This window comes from Chiroxiphia lanceolata, chromosome Z (genome assembly GCF_009829145.1).
Source record: "Chiroxiphia lanceolata isolate bChiLan1 chromosome Z, bChiLan1.pri, whole genome shotgun sequence".
NCBI classification, from domain to species: Eukaryota; Metazoa; Chordata; class Aves; order Passeriformes; family Pipridae; genus Chiroxiphia; species Chiroxiphia lanceolata.
In genome coordinates, this window is record NC_045671.1 from 30,540,326 (window position 1) to 30,562,378 (window position 22,053).

General features: G+C 38.6%; 1 protein-coding gene across 1 annotated transcript in view; it reads left to right on the forward strand.

Moving 5' to 3' along the window:
• The first annotated feature begins 1,868 nt into the window (after positions 1-1,868).
• RICTOR (RPTOR independent companion of MTOR complex 2) overlaps positions 1,869-22,053 on the forward strand; it is a 75,546-nt gene continuing 55,361 nt past the window's right edge. Inside the window, exons 1-3 of the mRNA XM_032674776.1 lie at positions 1,869-1,962; positions 2,134-2,181; positions 18,219-18,316. Of these exons, the coding sequence (XP_032530667.1) occupies positions 1,914-1,962; positions 2,134-2,181; positions 18,219-18,316 (195 nt within the window). The 5' untranslated portion in view covers positions 1,869-1,913. The remainder of the gene's footprint in view (positions 1,963-2,133; positions 2,182-18,218; positions 18,317-22,053) is intronic.

Genomic DNA, 22,053 nt, shown 5'->3' on the forward strand with positions numbered 1-22,053 from the left:
ATTCCATCAACCCCACCTGCCTTGCCGATTTTTACTTGCTGTATGGCCTTGAGGGTTTCTCCTAAAGTGGGGGCAGTATCCAATTCATACTTTACTGGTTGTTGTGTGATGGACTGAATTGCTGAGTCTTGGACCACACGGTTGGTACTGAAAAGAGTCTGAAAGTGTTCAGACCATCGATTCAGAATGGAGGTTTTATCTGTTAGAAGTGTTTGACCATCAGCACTGAGTAGAGGGCTTTGTACCTGATATGTAGGCCCATATGCTGTTTTCAAGGCCTCATAGAAACCTTTGTGATCACCTGTATCTGCGCATAATTGAGTTTTTACAGCTAGATCGATCCACCACTTGTTCTGGATGTCACGGAGTTTCTGTTGGAGCTTGCTGCATGCGAGATGAAAGGCTGTTTTTCCTGCGTGACAAGATGGCAGTGCAAGGTGTGCTTGGTGGGTGGTTCTCTTCTTCCTCAACAAGTCCTGGATTTCTTGATTGTTTTCGTCAAACCAGTCCTTGTTCTTCTTGAGGGAGAACCCTAAGGATTCTTCGGAGCTTATGTGAAAATAATTAGACACAGGAGAATTTGTAGTAAACAGAATACAAGATTAATACCACTAGCAGTAGTTAATTTGGCATTTTTAGGGTGTCAAGGGTTTTCCAGACATGAAATTTTAAAAGACAGCCCTGAAGCATATTGATGAAACTCCTCAAGGATGTTTGACATGTTTTGGTCCTGTGGATGGATGAGATTTTACTACTTAGAGCTTTTAATTTTGAGAACCTGTGATTCCTCCAGAACATTAGCTTCATATTTAATAAGCAAAAATTATGATACAGAAGTTTTTTAAAGTGGTATTTTAAATTAAATACGCTTGATATAATTCTATTGAAACAAGATTTTCATATGTGTGATATTAACTATGTCAGAAAGTTTTTCCACTCTGTCTTAACAAAGAACTATTTTACTCATCTAAATCAGTATTAAAGTTGTAGAAGTGCATCAGTAACTGTGAAATCTAATTTACCAATTTTTAGGTGAAACTTATTGTTCATGAATACTTACAAGCCCCAGATTTTTATGGGTAGTGCAGGATCTGAATTGAAAGACCTCTGGAGAAGAGGGGAAATTCAGAGTGGAAAATGATTGACTAGAAAACAGGAAAGCAATTATCTAACCTTGTGAAGCTATTTTTATACGTCTGGCTACTTCTACACTTCAGCTAGAGTATTATTTGCTGGTTTTGTTCCCGAGAATTTCGGAAGTCTGTGTGCAAGAATTTCCCTCGTCTGTCTGAAGTGTCAGGGCACGACGTAAGGTGTTATCTGCATATCTAAACGCCTGCCTAAAAGAGACATGATCGAGTAGGTAACTACACGATTTCTTAGAGTGGGACTTTCCGAATTCTTTTTTTTTTTTCTTTAATATATACACTTATTAGTTAAGCTCAACAAATATAAAAGTAGCAAGAAATAGATCAACACTCGAGCTGCAGAGGGACCCACCTCGCACAGACCGAACAAAGCGGCGAAAGCTTTTTTTTTCTGTTTGTTTTGGTTTTTTTAATTACTTCACGCATTAAAAAAGCAGAAAACATCCGGCGTACAAAAGCCCCCACGGTCACGCAGCACCCACGTGAATTATCACCTCGTCACAAGGCCAGGTAAAAAAAAAAAAAAAGAAAAAGAAAGAAACAGAACAGGCAAAGCTCGTTAAAAAAAAAAAAAAAAAAAAAAAAAAAAAAAAAAGGAGAGACAGAAAGAAAACGCAATTTCAGCTCCGAGGCCACTCCCTCAGCCCAGCCCCGCCCGCGCCTCCTCAGCCGCCCCGGGGCGGGGAGGGGAGGGGGGGCGCCTCGCGCACCTCCCCTCGCGAGAGCGGGCGAGGTTTCCGGTGTTGTGGCTGCGGGGCCGCAAACATGGCGGCGACGCTCCGCGCCCGCTCGCTGAGGCACCTCCGCATCCGAGGTGAGGAGCAACCCGCGGGCCGCCCCGCCGCTGCCCCATACCCACCGACACCCGCCCTGACTCCTCTCCTCTTCTCTCCTCCCTCTCTCCCTCTTCCCGCCTCCCTCTCTCCCCCGGCGCTCCTTCCTTCGCCGCCCGGCTAACGCGCTTCTCTTCCCCCTGTCCCCGCAGGTCGGAACGACAGCGGCGAGGAGAACGTGTCCCTCGATCTCAGCCGAGGTATGGGCGGGGACGCCGGGCCGGGGGGGCCGCCTGAGCCTCGCTGCGGCCGCGGCGGGAGGTGTGGGGGGGGTCGGGCGGCGGCGTGGAGCGGCCTGGTGGGGCCGCGGGGCCGGGGCCGCTGGTGAAGCCGCTGCTCGGGCACCGCGGGGCCGCGCCGGGGCCGCCGGGCTCCTCCCGCTCCGGCGGGCGGGCGGGCACTGCGCTTCGAGCTCCCGGTGCTCGTGTTTACGGTGCCCGGCCCTCCGGCCGAACGCGTCCTACAGCTCCGGGCAGCACCGTGACTGCTCCTGCCACCGTTCCGTGTGTATCCCTGCCTGTCGTGAATCCCTGCCTGTCCTAGGCCAGCTGGCTGTGAGCTTCTTGCTCCAAGACCGGCAGCCACTCGTCTCCCCTTTGCTTGTTAAATTGCTCCGAACATCCTCCGCTGCCCTCAGATCTGTGTGTGTGTGCGGGGGGGGGAGGTAAGAGGAAGGAAGCAGCACTGACATCTGCTACACACCAAGAGATTTTGCCGCAGACGATCGGGAACTCTCCTACCTAAATGTGTAATTGGGCTTGTCTTGCTGAGGACTAAGGTAAGCATTAGGCTCTCTCAAAGAGATGGGTAAAATGCAAAAAGTAAGTTGGAATATTATTGCTCTAGAAGCAATGATATTTCCTGGGGCAGAGGATCCTAGTCTGGGAGAAGGAATAAATTTGATGCTGGTGTATAACTGTTCTGCTTCAGGAGATTCAGGACTGCTTTTACCCTGTATAGATCAATTTTATGGGGAAGCAGGCAGGGAAATGACAGAATCAATGAGATAAAAGTGAACGGTGAAACATAAAGGAAGTACAAACATTAGCAGTATAAGTATTGTTTTCTACTTAGTAAGATGCAGGATCAACAATTCCTTTTCTAAGTCTCTTTTCCTCCAATATGAGTGTTAAGAAAGGGCTGAAAGTTATCTCCATGTATATGTATCATATTTACAAGTATGTTTTAGTTCCTGGGAAGAGAGCTAGGGTTTTTTCAGCTTAAAGAAGTAGGCTCTTATGTCTCCTCTCTCTCTAAATGGATATAATTGTTCCAGTGAAATGCGGTCTTTAAAGTCAAGACAAGGGAAACTTTTGCCAACAGAGTGTGGGATGAAGGCCTTAACAGTTCAAACACGACCCAATTAGTACTGTAAGCAGTGTTACCTGTTTATCTGCAGAATCAGAATTTTAATCAATGGGTTTAGTAACTTTTTTATGTTGTGTAGCATACTGAAGTGTTTTGATGTGAAAGAACAATACACAGAATTTAAATGGTGGACTGGTAATTTTTAGATGTGGTCTGTTTGAAATCTTTTACTCAGAATTCCGTAGGCAACCATCATTGTGATACTGATTTTTGCCATGAGCTGTTTTCAGCCACCTACTGATTTCAAGATACCTGTAGTAGTAGCAGTAAAACTACTTGACCTGTATGGTATTGAAAAGAGGCTCTCAGGTAAGATGCAAAACATTTTTAATACCATAAAAAATATTTTGCAATGTGACTATATAGCTCCTATTAACAACAGTAAAAAAAAAATCATTGCAGTGGCTGCAGTTGAATAAAAAGCTGCTTTAAATTTAAATGTCATCTCTTATGAAAAAAGTGAGAGTCTTGGTATTTTGTTGGAAAAACTGCAGCTTACTGGTCAGTAATGTAGCACTGTTTGTCCACAGTAAGTATTAACATCATTTTAAAGAGGAAGCAAAACTAAGAAGCCTAAAAGTCATAGCAAGACATCTAGCAACTAAGCTAGATGATAACTTGATTTCCACAGTGAACACAATGAGTATTTGTTTTTCTAGCTGTTAAAATGGTTATGTAAGCAATTGGTTCAAATATTTTGTTACCCTAATTCGGTACTAATAGTACAGTATTTTGGTTCACTGTGTTGTGCAGATCGCATAGTTTTCCATAGGGCTCACCTTTGCATTAGCTTAAAAGAACATTCTGAAGTTTTTTGTTTCCCTGTACAACTGAACTTTGTGTTGATTAATATGGAATACCTGATTTGGGCCAAGTAGAGGATCACCATAAACAGTGTTTCAGCCATATGCTTCTAGTTACAGGGACCTCCTTGTTACAAACACAAGAAGTTATATTGGCATTGCCTTGTTTTGAGTAGTGGTTTGATTAGTAATGGTTTGATGAGCACGACTTAGCATACAGGTCAGTCTTTTACTCGTCTGTACCTGTGGACTATATTCTAACTATGTTCTTCCCATGCAAGGAACCAGTGCTGTTATTAAGAATTTCAAAACTAATAATAGATGCGGGGTGAGCACTACCTCTGTTTATGCTGCTTTGGGTCCTGCTTCTTCCTGGCTTTTTGTGCATTAAGGCTCAAAGAGTGCTTTGCTGCATGTGGAGCCAGTCTACGTTTCTCTGCATGTGTTTGGTTTGCTCTTTGCTGCAGTAGTTTCAGGGTTGCTGATGTTCTCTCACAAGACACCATATTAGTTTTTTTACTATGGCTACTTTAGTAGGGGTTTGTTCTTTGGAGATCCTTCATGCTCTGCCTTTTTAAAAATGATACATAATGATGCTTATGAATGAGATTTTATATGATAGTGGATGATGCATTGTCTGTGTTTGTGTAGGTGTGTGTGAATTTTCTAAAATATTAACCTGGTAAAAGACGATAATGTAAAGTAAGTATGTCGTTTGCTGTCTTGGAGCAGAAGGGTTTGCTTTTTTTTTTGTTTGTTTTTGAGTGGGGGATTGGTTCTTTCTTGGTGGTTTTGTTTTGGTTTTGGTTTTTTTTTATTTTATGTCTGAGCCACTTGGCCCTGCCTGTACCCCATCCTTTAAAGGGATTTAGATAAATCTTCTCTTAAGAAAATCAGTTTGCTGAAAGGATGATCAATTCTGGAAGAATTGTCCCCAGAACAATTTTGGGCATAATTGCTGGTATAGTAATAAAAAACTGTACAGATACAGGTTAAATTCATTGCTTCTGTCTGCTTAAGGTCATGTGTCATGTCTTCTGTTGATTATAAAATTGCGATTAATAATTGGGATTTAGAGCACTCAGGTTTTGGCCTCGTGTTATGTTACCTACTCAGAATAGAAAAGGAAAGGAAAAGGAGGACAGACTTGCTACCAGTGCAACTCCCATTGCAGTCATCTGGAAGGAATTAGCAATGGGATGAGAGAGGCTGGTTTAATTAGACTACTGAGATCAAGCTCGTAACTCCTTAAGGCCAGAAAGGACAATGCAAATATTATATATTTTTAGTGTAATTCATCTTTGTTTCTGGATGTTTTATAGGTATTCCAAGCTGAATCACAACAGCTCATATACCTCCCAGAGCTTTGGGCAAGCTCTAAAAGGCATGTGTAATCCACACTTGTTTTGCTCCTAAGTTCTTTCAGGGAGTTGGACTAGGTGACCTTGAAAGGTCCCTTCCAGCCCAAACCATTCCATGATTCTTTGCTCACCTCTGTAGCTGAGTTGTCTTATGCTGCTGGATGATCAACACTTTTTTCCTTGTTGGAGTTTTAGCTGTTGCCTTTGGGTTGTGAAGGCTGAGGTAGTTTATAACTTGCCTAGTTGAGAACATAGTGCATTATCTGTAATCAGGCTTGTCTTCCTTCAAGGGATCCCTGTTTTCGGGGAATCTTGTAGCTTAGAGCTTGCAAAGGCTATTAGGAACTTTACAAAGCATGTTCACTTATGGATAGAGGGATGCCAGCTGCTGATGGTTGAGTGCTGTATGTGTTCATTTCCTTCTTTTTGAGGGTAACAGTCTTCACTTTCTGATACTGTACTCTTTAATCAACTGAAATGTACCTATCTCAAACATCAGTTCTTTCATTTATTATTCGTAAACACACATTATAAGATAATACTTTGGTTTATCAGCTTCTACTGTACAATCAATTCTCTCTGTTTTGTAAATGTTGAGTCTTCTAGCTATAACACAGGACATGCATGAACAAAGTAGCTGAGAAAACTGGCTTTTTTTTTTCTCTTTGAGAGCGAATATCACAAAACTGACTAGTGTTATCTGAGAAAATACCCTTTTCCTTTTTTACCTCCATTGTTAATAATTTCCTCCTGTTGTGTAGGTAATAATAAAATATACAGAGGTTCCATATAACATCACAAGGTCTAAATGGTGTTACTTTTCTTACTGTGCTTGCATGGCTTTAAACCATGTAGTATTTGATTCCATATTCCCACATGGCAAATCGTAGTGCATTGCATGCAGGGCAAATATCTCGGGATACTATTTGCAGTTTACAGCCCACAGAAATGTCGGGCATTTTTAAGGGTTATTTGTGGGATAGTCAAAGAAGGCTGGATGAATTTTGTTTCCAAAGTCAGCTTGAGATTTGATGACCACGCTGTTTTCAGCTTCCTTCATCAGTATGGAAGAAGCAGGGGAGGAATACGAGGCACCTGTCTGATACTGAAAGCTCGAAGTAGTGGGGGAAGGAAAAAACCGCTTTCGGAGTGGTAGGGAACCAATGCTGAGATGGCAGCTGGTACATACTTTTTGGTGGCTCAGAGGCAGTTCTTCCACACTAATGGAAAGACTGTTGTGGAAAACCTGTAGGTTCTTCTTTGCGTACTCTTGGTATACGTGGCCTGGCTTGAAAATAAGGAGAAGTGGGGCTCCACCACACCATAGAAACAGTATTTTAAAAATAGCCAAGTAATCATAATGTGTGGGCACCTTTCAGCCTCACTTTGCAGTTTGCCACCATTCTGATGGGTAGCTATAGCAGGATGTTTTGTTAGAGCGGGTCACACGGAGCAATAGCTGTTTTTTACTCCCTTGTTTGTGAATCTGTAACTGAAGCTGTAATAGTAGCAAAAAGGTAATTAGTAACAATTTTTTTCAGCTCTTCTGAGATACAAAGGAGCAACTTGAAAAAAGCTGTCAGAGAGATATCTTACTGTGCTTACTGTCTGAGAAATGTTCTACTGTGTTATTCTTGTATATTGAGGTTTTTATGTAGGGGGACCAAAGGAAAGTGATAATGAGGGTGGCCTGCTAACTGTTTTGGCAATGTGCAAGCTTTTGATAGGTTCTAAAAGTAAGAGAGTTAGAAGGGCTGAGTACATGCACTCCAAAATTAAGGCACGCACTTAACTTTCCTGTCTGCACTTGTGCTTGCACATGGGCTTTAGTTGACTGTTGCTTTGGAATTGTACAGTGTATTGGCCTGGTTAGATTAAGAACACTTGTGTACCTTTGTCTTCGCTTCATAAGTGCTGCTTTTATAATCGTAAGACTTCACAGAGCTACAAACATGGTGTGTGCTTAAAATATTTTCACTTTTCATTTCTTGAAAGTAGGAGCAACATTTTCAGTGAAGGAAAAATATTGACAAAAGACCACTTTAAAACCTTATGACTTGCTTATCTGTCATTAAAGTATTTCTAGGAATTGAGTACTGCTATGTCTTTGAAGATCTGCACTCATATCTGTGTTTAAAGTTCTTGTGTGCAGCATCTCTAAATTTGCTTGTGTGTGTGGGTTCTTTGTGGTTCAGAGAATAAAATATCTTGTACTTTCTGTTTTGCAAAAGAGATTATTCTGCGATTTGCATCATTATCAATATCGTCTTTGATGTTTAGCAATGCTGTGTTTTCACAACATTCCACAACATGCTTCCTCCCTACTCACCCCAACCGGTGAAGTATCAAAATGTCTTGCTTCCTTCTTGATATGTTTGAGTCTTTGTGATAAATGTTATTCAAGTTTTTTTCATTTGCTTCCCACCACCCCACTTTGAGGTTAGCGCAGTGCCTGGTTTTGCCATTTTTTTCCGTCTGAGCCTATCCATTGTAGATACTGTGTAAAGAAACACGCCCCTCATCATAATTACAGTAAATAAGGAAGCTGTGTCAAGGATAGCCTGCCCAGAAAGAAATGCATCACTTGCCAAACTGATGACCTTCATGCATACTTTACCAGTTACTTAGCAATCTTGGAAGTTTTCCCTTAGTAACATAAAGAGATGCTTAACATCAGGTAGGGATTTTTCTCTTTTAAGTGTAAAGTGAAATAGTCAGTTATAGTTATATAGTTATAGTTACAACTGCAGTTTTCCTACTGTTTATATCCATACAAACTCAAACCTGCAGAGGAGGGCAAGAGAGTTACAGAACGGCTTTAAAATTGATGTTGAAATGATGGCTGACTGGCCGGGGGGAATGTACTGAAAAATCAGATAAGTTTTTCTTAACTCTTGTACTTGAGACTTCATAATGGATACTCCTGTCTGAAACTTCTTTTTTAAAACAGTTAAGTGACACACGACGTCTACTTTTAATAGCGACTATCTTCTTGCAAATAAGACATAAGCATGTGTCTTGAGGCTTTGATAACTACACAAAATATGTCATAAAATAAGAGCCTTGCTTTTCATTGGAGGTGTTTTTAACTGCATACAGGTAGGCAGATGCTTGTACAAGACTACAGGTAAATTTGTACACTGAGCAGCACTCCTGTGGTTAGTTATGATACAGAAGGGAAGGTGACGTAACGTTGGTACCCGTGCTGGCTGATATTTGTCAGTTTTTTAACTGGAGTACTCATAACTGTCATAACCAAAAGTATTTATTCCAGTTTAAAAATCTGTAATATTGGATTTAATGCAGAAGTGATTTTTTTTTTTTCATTTGCTGGTCATCTGTTTGGTGACAGAAAATTTGGGAAGCAAAACTTCAGAACACAGTTAGTGAGGAATGTTTTAACTAAGATGTTGTGTCTAGTGAAGAGGAGGAACACTGGTAAAGATTCATAAGTGAGAAAATGAAGTTAAAAAACCCCAACCAACCAAAAAAAAAAAAAACAAAACCCAACCAACAAGAACAAAAAAAATGTACTTACCATTGTATTTTTTAGTTACTTGACTGAGTTTTACTGTAAGCACATATCTGAAAGCTTTCTAGTATGCACCTCAACGGTGTCCTGCATAGGTTTGAGTAAATAAATGTAATGAGGAAGTCTTTTCACCTAAATTCTGCCTGAACAGCAATAGCTTGTGAATCAATGTTATTCATTAATAAATTAGTCTGAGTGATAGAGTGTTTATGAAAGTTTTCCCAAAAGGGGAGATTTTGTTTCTAAATTTACTAGTTCTGTTCTTCGCTATCTGGACTTCTCTAAGCTCACTTTAATTCAACTGCTATTTACTGCTATGATTTTGGCTGCATATCACCATTCACTTAGGTGGTTTCTCCTGCAGCATTTCAGAACAATACTTTTTAAATTTATTTATTTGTTTGTTTTCTGACATTCATTGTCTGACATGTAAATTGAAAAGCACAAAGATTTTTAATTCTCTTTCAGTTGGAGAAATGGGTAGTTAACATAATTCTATGCTGTTTATAAGTGATATTTTCAATAACCTTTCAAGTCCTAGACCAAAAGGATGGCAGAATGGTAAAGATGAGCAAGGACAGTTACTTGCCCATATTTGAAATAACTCCTGTCAGTTAGCACTTGTTTGGTTGAAGTGAGGTATCTACATCTCTGTGCCCTATTTGCATAACTATTCATTGTGAAATGAACTACAGCCGTTGATTTAAGACTACAGAATGATTAATAGGAGGTACTTGTGCACAGAGGTAAGGTGTTTGAAGCAAAACAATGTGGCCTTGATTTATGGAAAAATACACATTAATTGTAAGAGTAACAAAGAATAATTAATCTCTTCATGTAAAGATGTATGGTGAACAACACAGGGATTTTGTTTGGGTTTTTTTAGCTGCATAAAATATTTGTTTCCTGCTAGAAGGGTACATAGTCTATAAATAAATACATATATTTAAAAATAATTACTTCATAAAAATAGAGGACTATCAAGAACAGCTGTTGCCTGGAAATTGCTTCTTTAAAAACAAATTATTAAATCTGTAAGTAATCTTATTCCTTTGTTACCTCCTGAGCATCAGTGAAGTCAGAATTCAGCTTGAGCAACCTCATATCTAGAGAATTTAGTATGTGTTCATCTTTCTTTATGCAAACCATATGTGTTGTTGTGGGTAGACTGGTTTTTTTTCATGAAATACAAAAAATGAAATGGAAAAAAATTTGCTGTTTTCATAAAAGTGATGTTTGCAGCTCAGATTTTTAGGTTAGCATGTTACCTCAGTGGAATAGGTTTTCCTAAGTTGAAGCTGACCAACAAGTTGAGTGTCTTCTATGTTCAAAGAATTGTACCTAGGTCTTGTTCTGAAATTTATGAATGATATTCCTATACCTTCTCTTAAAATTACCTTTACAGGAGAAAGTATAGAAGTCTTTAGTGGTGGCAGCAATGTGACTGTATGAGCTGTGTGACACAGGGACCCGTCCCTAATACAAGGGACTGAAGTTCCCAAGCATCATCAATCAGCACTATTCTGAAATCTTCTGGTTATAGCATTTTAAGGTGGGGTAATTAGCATATCGCATATTTACCACAGTTTAAAGTTTTCCTGCTGAAGTTAGTGCTGTTTGTGAATTACTTGTAGTTTCTAGATGTGTCCGTTTATTGTTTGAGTATGTTATTACTTCGATGTTTCCAAAATTGGGTGATCCTACATCTGCTGATGTTGCTGGACTTCTTACATGACTCTGAGTAACAGGATATTTCTGGAGACGGTGGCTGCCTCCTGAAAGTTTAGAGTTTATCAGAAAGGGCCAGGTAATACTTACAATTTCAGGTTCTTGAACAAATCAAAATGATTCAGAGAAGAATCAGAATGCTAATTGAGAAAATAGTGCTAGAATAGGATGATATTTCTCCCTTTCATAAATTTTCTTTTAATGTTAGTTATATTAACTTGCTTCTCAGTTTGATAATACTCAGCAAAGTAGGTGATCAGGATTGTCTTGAGTAGTTTTGAAACCAGATTTGCCTGATCTGCTCTCTAAACAATAAGCGAATGATGTGAGGAAGGTGCAGTGTATGTTTTTGTTAAAACAACTAAAAATTGATCACCCTGAATTTTCTGTTTCTAGAATTAGTGACAGAAAAGAAGAAAATGGGTTGGAAGAACTGAAGATAATTTTCTAAACCATTACAATAAACTTATGTTCGTCATTCAAATCCATCCTTGATGTTCTGGGAAGTATTAATTTGATTTGTGTACTGACATGACCAGCGTTTTGTATCTGGGAAAGGCTTTTACTGACTTACGAGCATAAGAACAGTTGTACTGGGTCACTCCAACCTTGGCAGCAGCTGATAATTGTTGCAGAGAAGAGAGCAGAACAGGGCAAATAAATACATAGTCACGCAGTTACAAAGTGTTTCTCAGCCTCCAGCATTTTGATCCTCTGTGGTTTTTGTCTTTTTTTTTTTTCTTTCTCTTTTTTCTTTTAAATATCTAAACTTCTGAAAGTTTTAGAGGAAGTTCTTCTTGAGTTTCACTGTATTCTGGAATACGTGTATTACTATGAAGTGGTAATGAAGAAATGTTGTTAGGAAACTGCAATCCTGGTTTGGCTTTAGTCATCATAGTATGCAATTGTGTATGTACTAGTGCAGAGAGATGGCATTGTGGTGGGTTTTTTGGGGAGGGGTTGGTTATAAGTTTGTTACTTTCTTTGCTGACTGCCATGAAAGAGAGGAGGTGTGCTTTTTTCTCTATTACTGAGCCCCTTTCATCTATTCATAGCTTTCTTAATTAGTAGTTGTGAAAATAATCTGAGTTCTTAGCTTTTATTTGCTTTCTGTTTTCATGAACCTGAACTGGAACTTACATGTATTGAAAATAAAGTGCTCTTTGTACGGTTAAAGCTAGTGGAATCCCGTGAAAGCTATAGGAATCAAACTAAATAAATCACATGAATCACTAGATTCATTCTTCAGATATCTCACTTTTGGTCACCTACACTCTTCAAGGGGTTGTTCTCAATTTTTAAAACGATATACAATGTGGATTTTTTCATTTAAAATTTATAAGACTTCTATGGCAAAACATTACATTATACCAGTGCAAAGTGTTTCACACCTCACTGATTCAAATGTCATAATAGAATTTTAACTGTGATCGTAGAGGATATCCATCTGGTTTAGTATTCAATACATTTTTCAGCATAACTACCTTAACTTGATACTGCTAACAAACAGTTATTTATGTTTTTACCGTATAAACTGAGACATATCTTCAGTCTAAACATGTGTTATTATGTTTTTGGAAATCCTTGGTTGACTGTAAAGTATTCATGTGCCAATTTTTTTTTTAATCTGGCAAAGTGGAGTTGATGTGTTAACATAAATAATTCGGGAGTGATCTCTGTGTCATGCAGTTTTCTTTTCCTTTATGTAGCTTTCCCTTCTTTAATTTTTCTTAGGTTTTCTGTGCAGTTTCCACCTTTTGAATTAGATGTATATTAAGAATACTTTCATATCATGAAGATTACATAATTGCCCTGATTTTTTTTTCCCAACAAGTTGATAGTGGTTTGATATGCCTTCTCATTGATATTTCATTTCGTTATTAAAGGTCTTGATTAAAAAGTGGTTTAGCAGACTGATTACTTGTCATATAGTCTTACATAGACACCTTGAAGATATTGATTTCTAATGTTTCACTGCTTTTAACTGATAAGTTTTTCAGCGGAAATGGAGAACAGTGCATTAATGCTTCTAGTTGGTGTGTTTCCTTCAACTTCCTTCATTTTGGCGGCATGTACTTCAATTAAGAGCAACTTGGCAATATGCAGTGGCATAGCATTTAAACTTTAAAAATCTCTTAATACATGTAGAGGTGTACAGAAGTTCACCAGGATCATCCATTTATATTGTGATTCTTTCCTTCAGAAAGAGGAAGGTATCTCTTGTATTCTTAGTCAACAGTGAGATGCTTGAGTATAGTGAAGTACAACTTCCTTCTTTATGTGTATTTAGTCTTTTACTTCACTTTTTGGCCCTGTGATTCTAGCAGGTGTGACATCAGCTGCTAGTGGAGTCTCTCACTTGAGAGTTTACTTACTGTACGTACATTGGCTGCTGTGTACAGCTACTTTTTTAGCATCTACCAAGTGATGCGTATGAAATACACACTCCTCAGTTTAACTCATTATGCTTGACTTCAGAGTTACTGAATTATTTGTGTGCTAAAGTCTACCATTTTTTTTTCTTTCTGTCTTTTTTATTCACATGGCCATAACAGAATAGCGAGTTGGCATGCTGCTAGCATACTGAATGTGGTCAAACAATGCTGCTAAATCCGTCAGGGGAAAGGAGTTGTCACTTGTGCTAATATAGCTGTTGCTGGTCCTATTTCATCCCTGCATTAGATGAAGCGCTCGCTGTTTTGTGTAGATGGACCTCTGTGGTCTTCTTTCTCTCTGGAGAATGGGATCTGTCAGAATGCATCATGATTCTCACTGGGGAAAAACAAAGTCACAGTCCTGAAGGGGTGAAAAATGAGTCAAGCCCTAAAAGGTCATGAGAGTTTGAAAACAAACAACAACACAACATCGAAGATTTTTGATATACATGCATCTGTGAATTACTTTTAGGCATAGAAGGTCATGGAATTCTTGAGGCTAATGTTTTGAAAACACCAGCTTTGCTCTGTGCTAAAGATTATAATTTTAAGTACTGGGTGTTAGTGCAGATAGTTGTGGGTGAGAAACTGTGTTTGGTGTCACAAAAGTAAACAGAACAACTGCTGCTACTTCAAAGTGTTTGCTGTCCAAAAAAAGGCAGACAGATATTCAGAAAATGAGGTAGTAATGATTAGCAAGCTAAGCTGTTGCTGCAGAACACAAGTGGACTCATTTGCAACTTCTATATATACCAATAAGTTTTAGTATGGCATTTAAGCAAAGTGGCTTTGTGTACAGTAATTGGGATGATTTGCCAATTGTAAAGTGCAAGTAAAAAAAAAAAGATAGTTGGACATTTTTCTACTGAGCGTCTTGTGGAACAGGTGCATCCTGCTTTCATCACTCTACCTGTGAATGGCTCAGTGGTTCAACCACTTCTGTGTGGATTTTGTAAGAATCCAGTTTGAGTGGTAACTCACTAGAGAACTAAGATAGCAAAAAGAGCACAAAGGATTCTGCTGAGTTATTTAACAGGATAATTTGAATGTAAAGTCAATGAGTGCTGAAGTAGTGTAAAGGATAGGATGTATCATAGTGGGATGGGAGAGGGAAGGGAAGGGATTGTGCATCTTTGGCAGAAGAAAGCTGTAAGATCAGCTCAGTCATTTTGCACAACTCCACCTTCAGAAGCACTGTGGGAAAGAATGTGGAGATACTTGGTTGTTGCTGTGGGCCGGTTGGAGATCACAGAATTGTCTAGGTTGGAAAGACCCTGGGTCATCGAAGCCAACCATAAATATAACACTGCCAAGTCCAGCACTAAACCACGTCCCTAAGTGCCACGTGTAAACATCTTTTAATTACCTCCAGGGATGGTGACTCAACCACTTTCCTGGGCAGCCTGTTCCAGTGCTTGACAATCCTTTCGGTGAAGAAATTTTTCCTAATACGAGTCAGCATCTCAGTAATAAATAAAGTGAGTCAGAAAAGAATAGGCTTTTTGAGGGGTCTTTAATAAGTAGCTTCTTAGTCTTTTGTTTCAGATACAAAAGCAGGAACTTCTGAAGAGCTAAAGAGTAAAAGCTAAGAAATCTCTGCAGCAGTGGTCTGAACTGGGGTCCTTAAAAAAAAAAAAACAAACAAAACAACACACGCCACCACCACCAGCCCCCTTACTCCCTCACCTTATGTCGCAGTTATTAACTTCTTTTATAAGATACTTTTAGTGAGAGAGTTCTGGAGTTTAAAACAAGACTTCAACTCAAAAAGTCTCCTTTAATTTTAGTTCCTTCTGAGGTAGGATGCTGTTAGAAGGTCTTTATTTCTCTACTGCCTTGATTTTCTTAAGCAGTAGTGGTTTTGATAGAAGTGTGAGACATCTAACTTGCTGTATTTGTATTATCAATTCAATACTGGAAATGTCTGTCATGTTCTCAGTTTTCTCGCAGGTTTGTAGATCTTGTTCTGGAGTTCCCACTTTGCTTCAAATTACTGTTTTGCTAGTGAAGCTTCTGGGAAATACCTGGCTGCCCTGCTAAGCACTGCAGAGAGGGTTTTCCTCAAACTTTTATGTCTCTAGAAATTAGAGTTTTTCTCAGCAGAAAGAGGACAAGGTGAGGAAAAGTTGCTGTAACTGCAGTTTTTCATGCACAAATAGAGGAAAATGGTTTTAGTGCATGTTTTAATTAGGCGTCCTCATCACACAGGTCTGCTATTGCTACAGGATTGTTAATGTGGGAAATTGTACTATCATTGTGTCCTGGTTTCTTCACATCCAAATTGACTGCCTTTCTCCAAGGCAGCGCAACTCACGCACTTCTGAATTAGTACCTGCTTTCTCAGATGGCGGAATAGGAATATTGATTGCCACTGAAGCGCAAGAGGTTTTCTGGGCTACTCTCATGGTCTTTCCTGTCCATACAGCAAACTTAGTTTTGGTAGGGGTTTACTAATTTACGGCTTACCGTGCTCATGTAGCTATCTGCACTTTCAGAAATAAAACTTTTAAACATACTTGCAGGCATTTTGGAAAGTTACTTTTGCTGCTTGTTCTCCAGGGAACTGAAGTAGAAAACTCTGGGAAGCTCTAAGACTGCTCACCTGGGATCTTTGTTGTGGTGTAAAGGGGTATGTTACAGGTCCAAAAGTGATGTGAACCAGGGAAATTCCCACACATTACCCAAGGCAGACCAAAGTATAAATGTCAGCCAAACTGTATTTTCAGAGAAGCCAAATTATGAAGAAATTATTTTCCTCTCCTGTTATGTACCCCTGAAATCAGGGGCTATGATATAAACTATTTGTAGTACCATAACTATGCTAAACTACTTGTTTTCAGTGTACCCTGTCCTTGGAACTGTTAAAGGCTGGGTTGGATGGGGGTCTGAGCAAACTGGTCTAGTGAAAGGTTCCCTGTCCATGATAGAGGACTTAGAACTAGGTGATCTTTAAGGTGCTTTCCAACCCAAACTATTCTATGTTCCTATGACTTGAGCTATTGCAAACCTCTTAAACAGAATTAAGCCCTGGAAAAGCAAACTATTCAGAGGAATCCTAAACTTGGGATCTGGTAATATTCTTACTGTGTCGAGTTTCTGTGATCATATCAAAGATTTTTTTAATTTTTTTCTGGATTGGAGGTGGTTCAAAGATGTGCATACCCATATTCCAATTTAAATTCAGAGTTATTGGATGTTTGGTTTTACTATGCATACTGTTCAGCAGTGCAGGTGTGTCTGTACTTGAGTATCTGATTGTTGACTTTGCTTATGCTGTCATTAGGTCTGTGGAAAAGGATGTTTCACATCAAGCTGGTGGTAGCAGAAATTGATTCCCAAATCTAAGAATCTATCTTACCTTCCCAAAATCTCACTGATCCTTTGTTTGAAAATTGCCAGAATGATGATGTGGTGTGACAGTAGCGTGTCTCTACATGTACTAAAGTTTCATTAAACAGTATAGTCAATACAATTGATTCACCTTAGCCTTGAGTAGGCATCTAGCAGCTCATCAGGCTAATTGCTTTTGACTTCATTGGCTGATAGACAAGATATTCACTGACTACAGTGGATTAACAGGTTTGTACACCTTAATTCGGGTGCCTACCTGTAGATGTCATAATCTTTAAATGCTGTCTTGATGCCTGATAGTGGTTCAAGTACATGATCTTGTCTTTCCAAATATGTTCTGGGTATATCCTGACAAGATTGCTAGTTATGTTTGCTTTGTAGATCTGTTGGTTTAAGATTTTAAAGTACAAATGATATAAAAGCTTGGTTTATAGAGAGGTGGTGACGATGCTTTCTTTACATTTCCATTTCCTTTGTATAATGAAAAATATACAATATACCTCTTCAGGAAGAACAGGAAAATAAAAGACTATGTATGTACCACAAATTCAACTCCAGCTGTTCATTCTGAAGTAGGAGGCAAGTTTCTCTTGCTGAAGCTAGTGTGGGGCACGACACACAAAAATTCTTCTCTGTCCTGCATTCCAGGTGTCTGATGTTTGGACTCTTCAGATGTTTTCTGAAGGCTTCAATTAACCTATCCTCAGTGTCTAAACCAAGACTGCATGGGAATCCTACAGCTAAATATATCTCCCTTTGAAAACTGTCCTGTTGCAGTACCATGATGTGCAGAGCTTACTGAGTTTCTGTTACAGGAGCTCCCTGTGTACCCAGCCCCATTCTATGCTGCTTGTTCCATTCTGCCTAATCTTCCAACCTCAGTCCCAAAAGTGGGACAATATTGTCTCTTCTCACTATCATAGTCCCTTTTCTGTTTTCCAGCAGAATGCGGGGTCGTCAACTGGTGTCTGTATTCTGGTTTGTGGGGTTTTGTTGTTATGGGTGAGGTTTTGTTTGTTTGTTGGGATGGTGGACTCTTAAGAAGAAAGGAGAAGACATTCCTAGCCTCTCTGTTTACCTTGTAGTTCACTTCCTATCTCACTAGAAAGGTCTGGCCCTCTATTTAAAGTTTAAGGTCTTTGTGGAAAGTAATAGGGAGAGCAGAAAAGAGGCCCATCTTTACAAATTCCAGCCCTTTATCTGGAAAAAAAGAAATAATGTGATGTGTCAGTAACATACGGTCCTTTTCCTTCTGTCTTTAAACTTACTTCTTGTCTTTTGATTGCAAGGGGATTAAGGATAAAGTTGTTCACTTATGAGATGTACGGATTGGAGTTTCAGACACTAAATGGATTTCTTTGTCAGCTGTAAATCTAAAATACTGATTAAAATCTGCTTTAAAATAAGAGTATCTCTCCTCCATGGCCTTTAGCATTTATTTTCCGGAACGCAGGTATGCCTGCTTTTGGTTCCAAGCATAAATCAAATTGGTGCTCCTTGGAGCAAAAATACTCTGTATCCCTAACTGAGGCCGAGAGAGCACCTATTATATTTATGAAACTGCATGTTGAACACATGTTTAGGGGGTTTTTTTGGTTCTGGTTTTTTTGTTTTTTTTTTTTTTTACTGTATCTGCTAATAACCTGTTTTCTTTTGCAGACCCCTGTGATAATATGAGAGAGATTCTCCAAAATGTGGCCAAATTACAAGGCGTGTCAAATATGAGAAAACTAGGTCACTTGAATAATTTTACTAAGGTAAGAGCTCAAATGGTGTCATAAAACTAGTGATCCGACAGGCAAAATATTTTGTATTTACTCTCAGACATTGGCTGGGAGATTAGTGAAATCACTTAGTATCATGGAACAGTACTTGAGGTCTGCATACATACTAGGGGAGAAGAAGGTATCAAATAAAGACAAGAATATATGTGAATGGAGAGTTATGCTAAAGTTTGAGTACATGTTCTGCTGGCTGAATTTTTGTAGTATTTTAGTGCTTAGAAGATTGCAGTACCTCCCAATTAATGGGTTAAGTTGCATAAATAGAGCTAAAGATTAGTTCTTGTGACACGGAATTAAATCAAAAATGTGAAATGCCAAACTTTCTGGATGTAAACTGATTGAATATGGTGAGTGGGGAGGACTCATGCATTTTGGCTATTAAAAGGACTCCTTGTAAGATTGACAACTTCAGTGGTAGTGTATGACATTCTTTTAGCTGGTGGGTGAGTATTGAGAACAAAATCACAATAAAAAATAAATGTATCTTCTAATGCATTAATAGCAAATGTGTAAATGCTCCATTTTCTGGGTTGGTTCAGAGCACGTGTAGGTGCACAGCATTCACTGAGGAACTGAACTTAGACTGAAATCTTTTCTTTGCGTCATTGCCTTGTGTCTGTCAGGCATCACCCACTGGCAGAATGCTACTGTTTTCACTGGGATTCCAAACTGTGTTACAAGAAAGCCCTTTATGCTGCTAGAAAAGTCTGATGCATAGCTGTGTTTCCCTTTTGTGATAATCTGGAAACTTTTAAATGTGAATACTTCCATATTCTCTAGTTGTCTTAAAATTAAAGAACTGGATTAGGTTTGCAGATGCACAATTCCTAATGGAAAATCAATATTTGAAACTATGGATCTTAAAACAGTGTAAATTCTGCTATTGAAAATCAGATGTTAATCACCCATAACTGGTAAATTAGTAAATAAGCATACTGTAATTAAAAGAAGAACCAAAAATTCTTTTTAGAAGATAGCTTGGAAAAACCGAATAATTCCACAATTGAACATTTGAAGAATTTTCCATTAAAAATGGAAAATACTTACAGAAATGCAGGGAAGTTTTTCATAAATTGGACGTAAGACTGGCAGGAAATCATGAGTTTGTGAGAAGCAGCTTCCTGAAATGAAATATACCTTTGAAGGTGGAGACTGTAGTTCAGAACCTGGTTTTTATCCTAAATCAGAGTGACCCGGTATAAGAGAATCATACTACTGTGTTTAATATTTAACACTTGTTCTTAATATTTATCTCCTTGGAATATGTGCTTTACAAATGTACAACAGAGCATTTGTTTTTAAAAACTCTTCCTATTTCTGTTTGAACTGTAAATACAGTTATGAGAATAGAATAAAAGTAGCAAGTTGTACTGTATTGTCTGCCTTGTGGTTGGAACAATTCTGTGTCTTTCATTCCAGTGGTTAAAAGTGAAAGCCTGGAGATTGAGGGAAATGGTTTTATTTCCTTTTTGCACTCTGTTCTTCTACCCTGGACAAGTATAGTCTCAGTTCCCCCTTTGTGAGACAAAAGTGTGAGTAAGGTTGATGTGCTAAGAGCTGAGGATGTTTGTATCCTGTCTTGGAATTGAAGGTGAACTTGATTTGTTTGTAAATTCTTGCATTTTATAATCCATTTTTGAAAGACTAGTTTTTATCTAGCATATTTGTACTATGGACGGGGGAGGGACCTTTGAAAATTTTTAATAGCATATTTTGGATGAAGTAATATGGAAAATCGATTAAGTTTAACTCTCCTGCTAGGAATTTTCTCTTATACTTGAAAGAAAATGTCTGCAGTAGTCATGTTTTCCTTTCAGACTGCAAATCTGACTGTTCTAGTTCTTTGGTCAGGGGAAGCAAAATGTTCATATCATGTGGAAACAAGTGATGGAAGTTAACATGGAGTTTCCTGGTAGGGATCATAATAGACACCAAATTTTGAATTAATTTAAAGATATCTGAGGTGTCTTAGATTTAGGTTTCTTTACTTGAAAGAGGGTGGGATTTTTAAGGTGAGGTTTGTTCCCCTCAGCTCCCTTTATTTGAGGAAAAGGAAAGTATTCATCGTTTAAAAGTTACTGAATTAGTACTGAACTAGACTCCAGGATTTTATGCAGAATTTAAATACTTCAATTAATTTGTTTTTTACATTTTTTAAAGTTTTTTTAAATAATGGTGATCAGCAGTCAACAGGATTTATTACTTCATCTGCAAGAATGATACTGTAAAGCAGATACTTTGTACATAGGTGATATAAATCCCTTTTCATTTTTATTTGCCTTCAAAAGTAGTTAACTAATTAACTAGTGACTTTCACATCTCCACAACACCATTATTAGTGTGCAAAGTATGCTGTATGCATGATATTTTACAAAAACTTACATTTCATTCATCAAGTTTTAGCTAGTACTACTACTTAGCTAAGTCATTGATGTTCATGTTCTTGGCTCTTTGGCTGCAGAATGTAGGTTGTTCTTGTCCAACAGGTGTTTTAAGTTTTCTGATCCAAGAAACTAGCATTCCCAGTCTGGTGATGCACAGGCTATGGAAAGGTGTGTTTAGTTCTGAATTGCAGCAGTGGCAGACTCAGAAATCTTAGCTGCTTCGAATGACAGCAGACTCCTCCCCTGCTGTTTGTCACCTAGTAAGTGGAGTTGCAGTTTTTTGGGCAAAAACTTGCATTATCTCAATCTATATTCCTTTCAAACTACCTGTATCGCTATTTAAGCTAACCTAAATTCTGACCTGAAAACTGTTTGAGAACTTGACCTCTGGTAAATGATCAGTGACACTTTCAGTTGTCACAGCAGTTCACAAGCTTGGTATGTGCTTTTAGCTTCAGTAAGCTGAGTAGGATTATCCGTCTTTCATTTATATGGCCACCTACGTAGGGCAAGAGCCTTGAAGTTTCCCAGCTTCTGCTGATTAATACCAAAACATCATGGTTACTTCTTGGGGGTTTTCCCCACCCCCATGAAAAGCAGTAAGTGATAAATCACTGAAACCCAGAAGAAACAGTACAATTGCAATTACCTAGTGGAAAATATCTTTGTGAGTTGAAGTATTTATTTATAATCCTGTGTTATAGGAGGTTTATCCTACTGGGAGCTTCTGAGAGATCCTTTTTACCATTGTAAAACTAAAAGGGTATTTTACTAATGAACTGAGGAAAAAATCCACAGACAATGTAGGGATTTCTGTTTTTCTTTCAAAAAGGAAGGCGCTTCTTAAAGGACAAAAATCAAACTTAATTCACTTTAGCTTAAACTTAGCAATTGAATAGCATCAGTGATACAGTGATATGAAAATTATGTTTTCAATCTGCTCAAAACTAATTCTACCATTATTTAATGAATCTCTACTGTTCTGCTCTCTATATCTCTTAGCTTTTGACCATGCTGCAGACTTTCACTGTGACATAGATTGAGTGCCTTGGATATGGATATGGCCATAGAGGCTTTCACGAATTGTGTCTTGATTGTAGTCTGTGATTTTAGAGTCTTAGCTGTCTTTTGCAAAATCTAAGTATGTTAGAATCTGAATGTATATGCAGACTGTAACATTCATCCAAGTAGATAAACCATTGTCAGCAAAACGTGAAATGTCGTGATGATGTAGCAGATTGGAACAGAACATGTGCTTAGGGACATTTGGCTGTGAAAAACCTGGAGACAGTGTGTGTCTAAATCTAGAGTCCACAATTTCAGTAG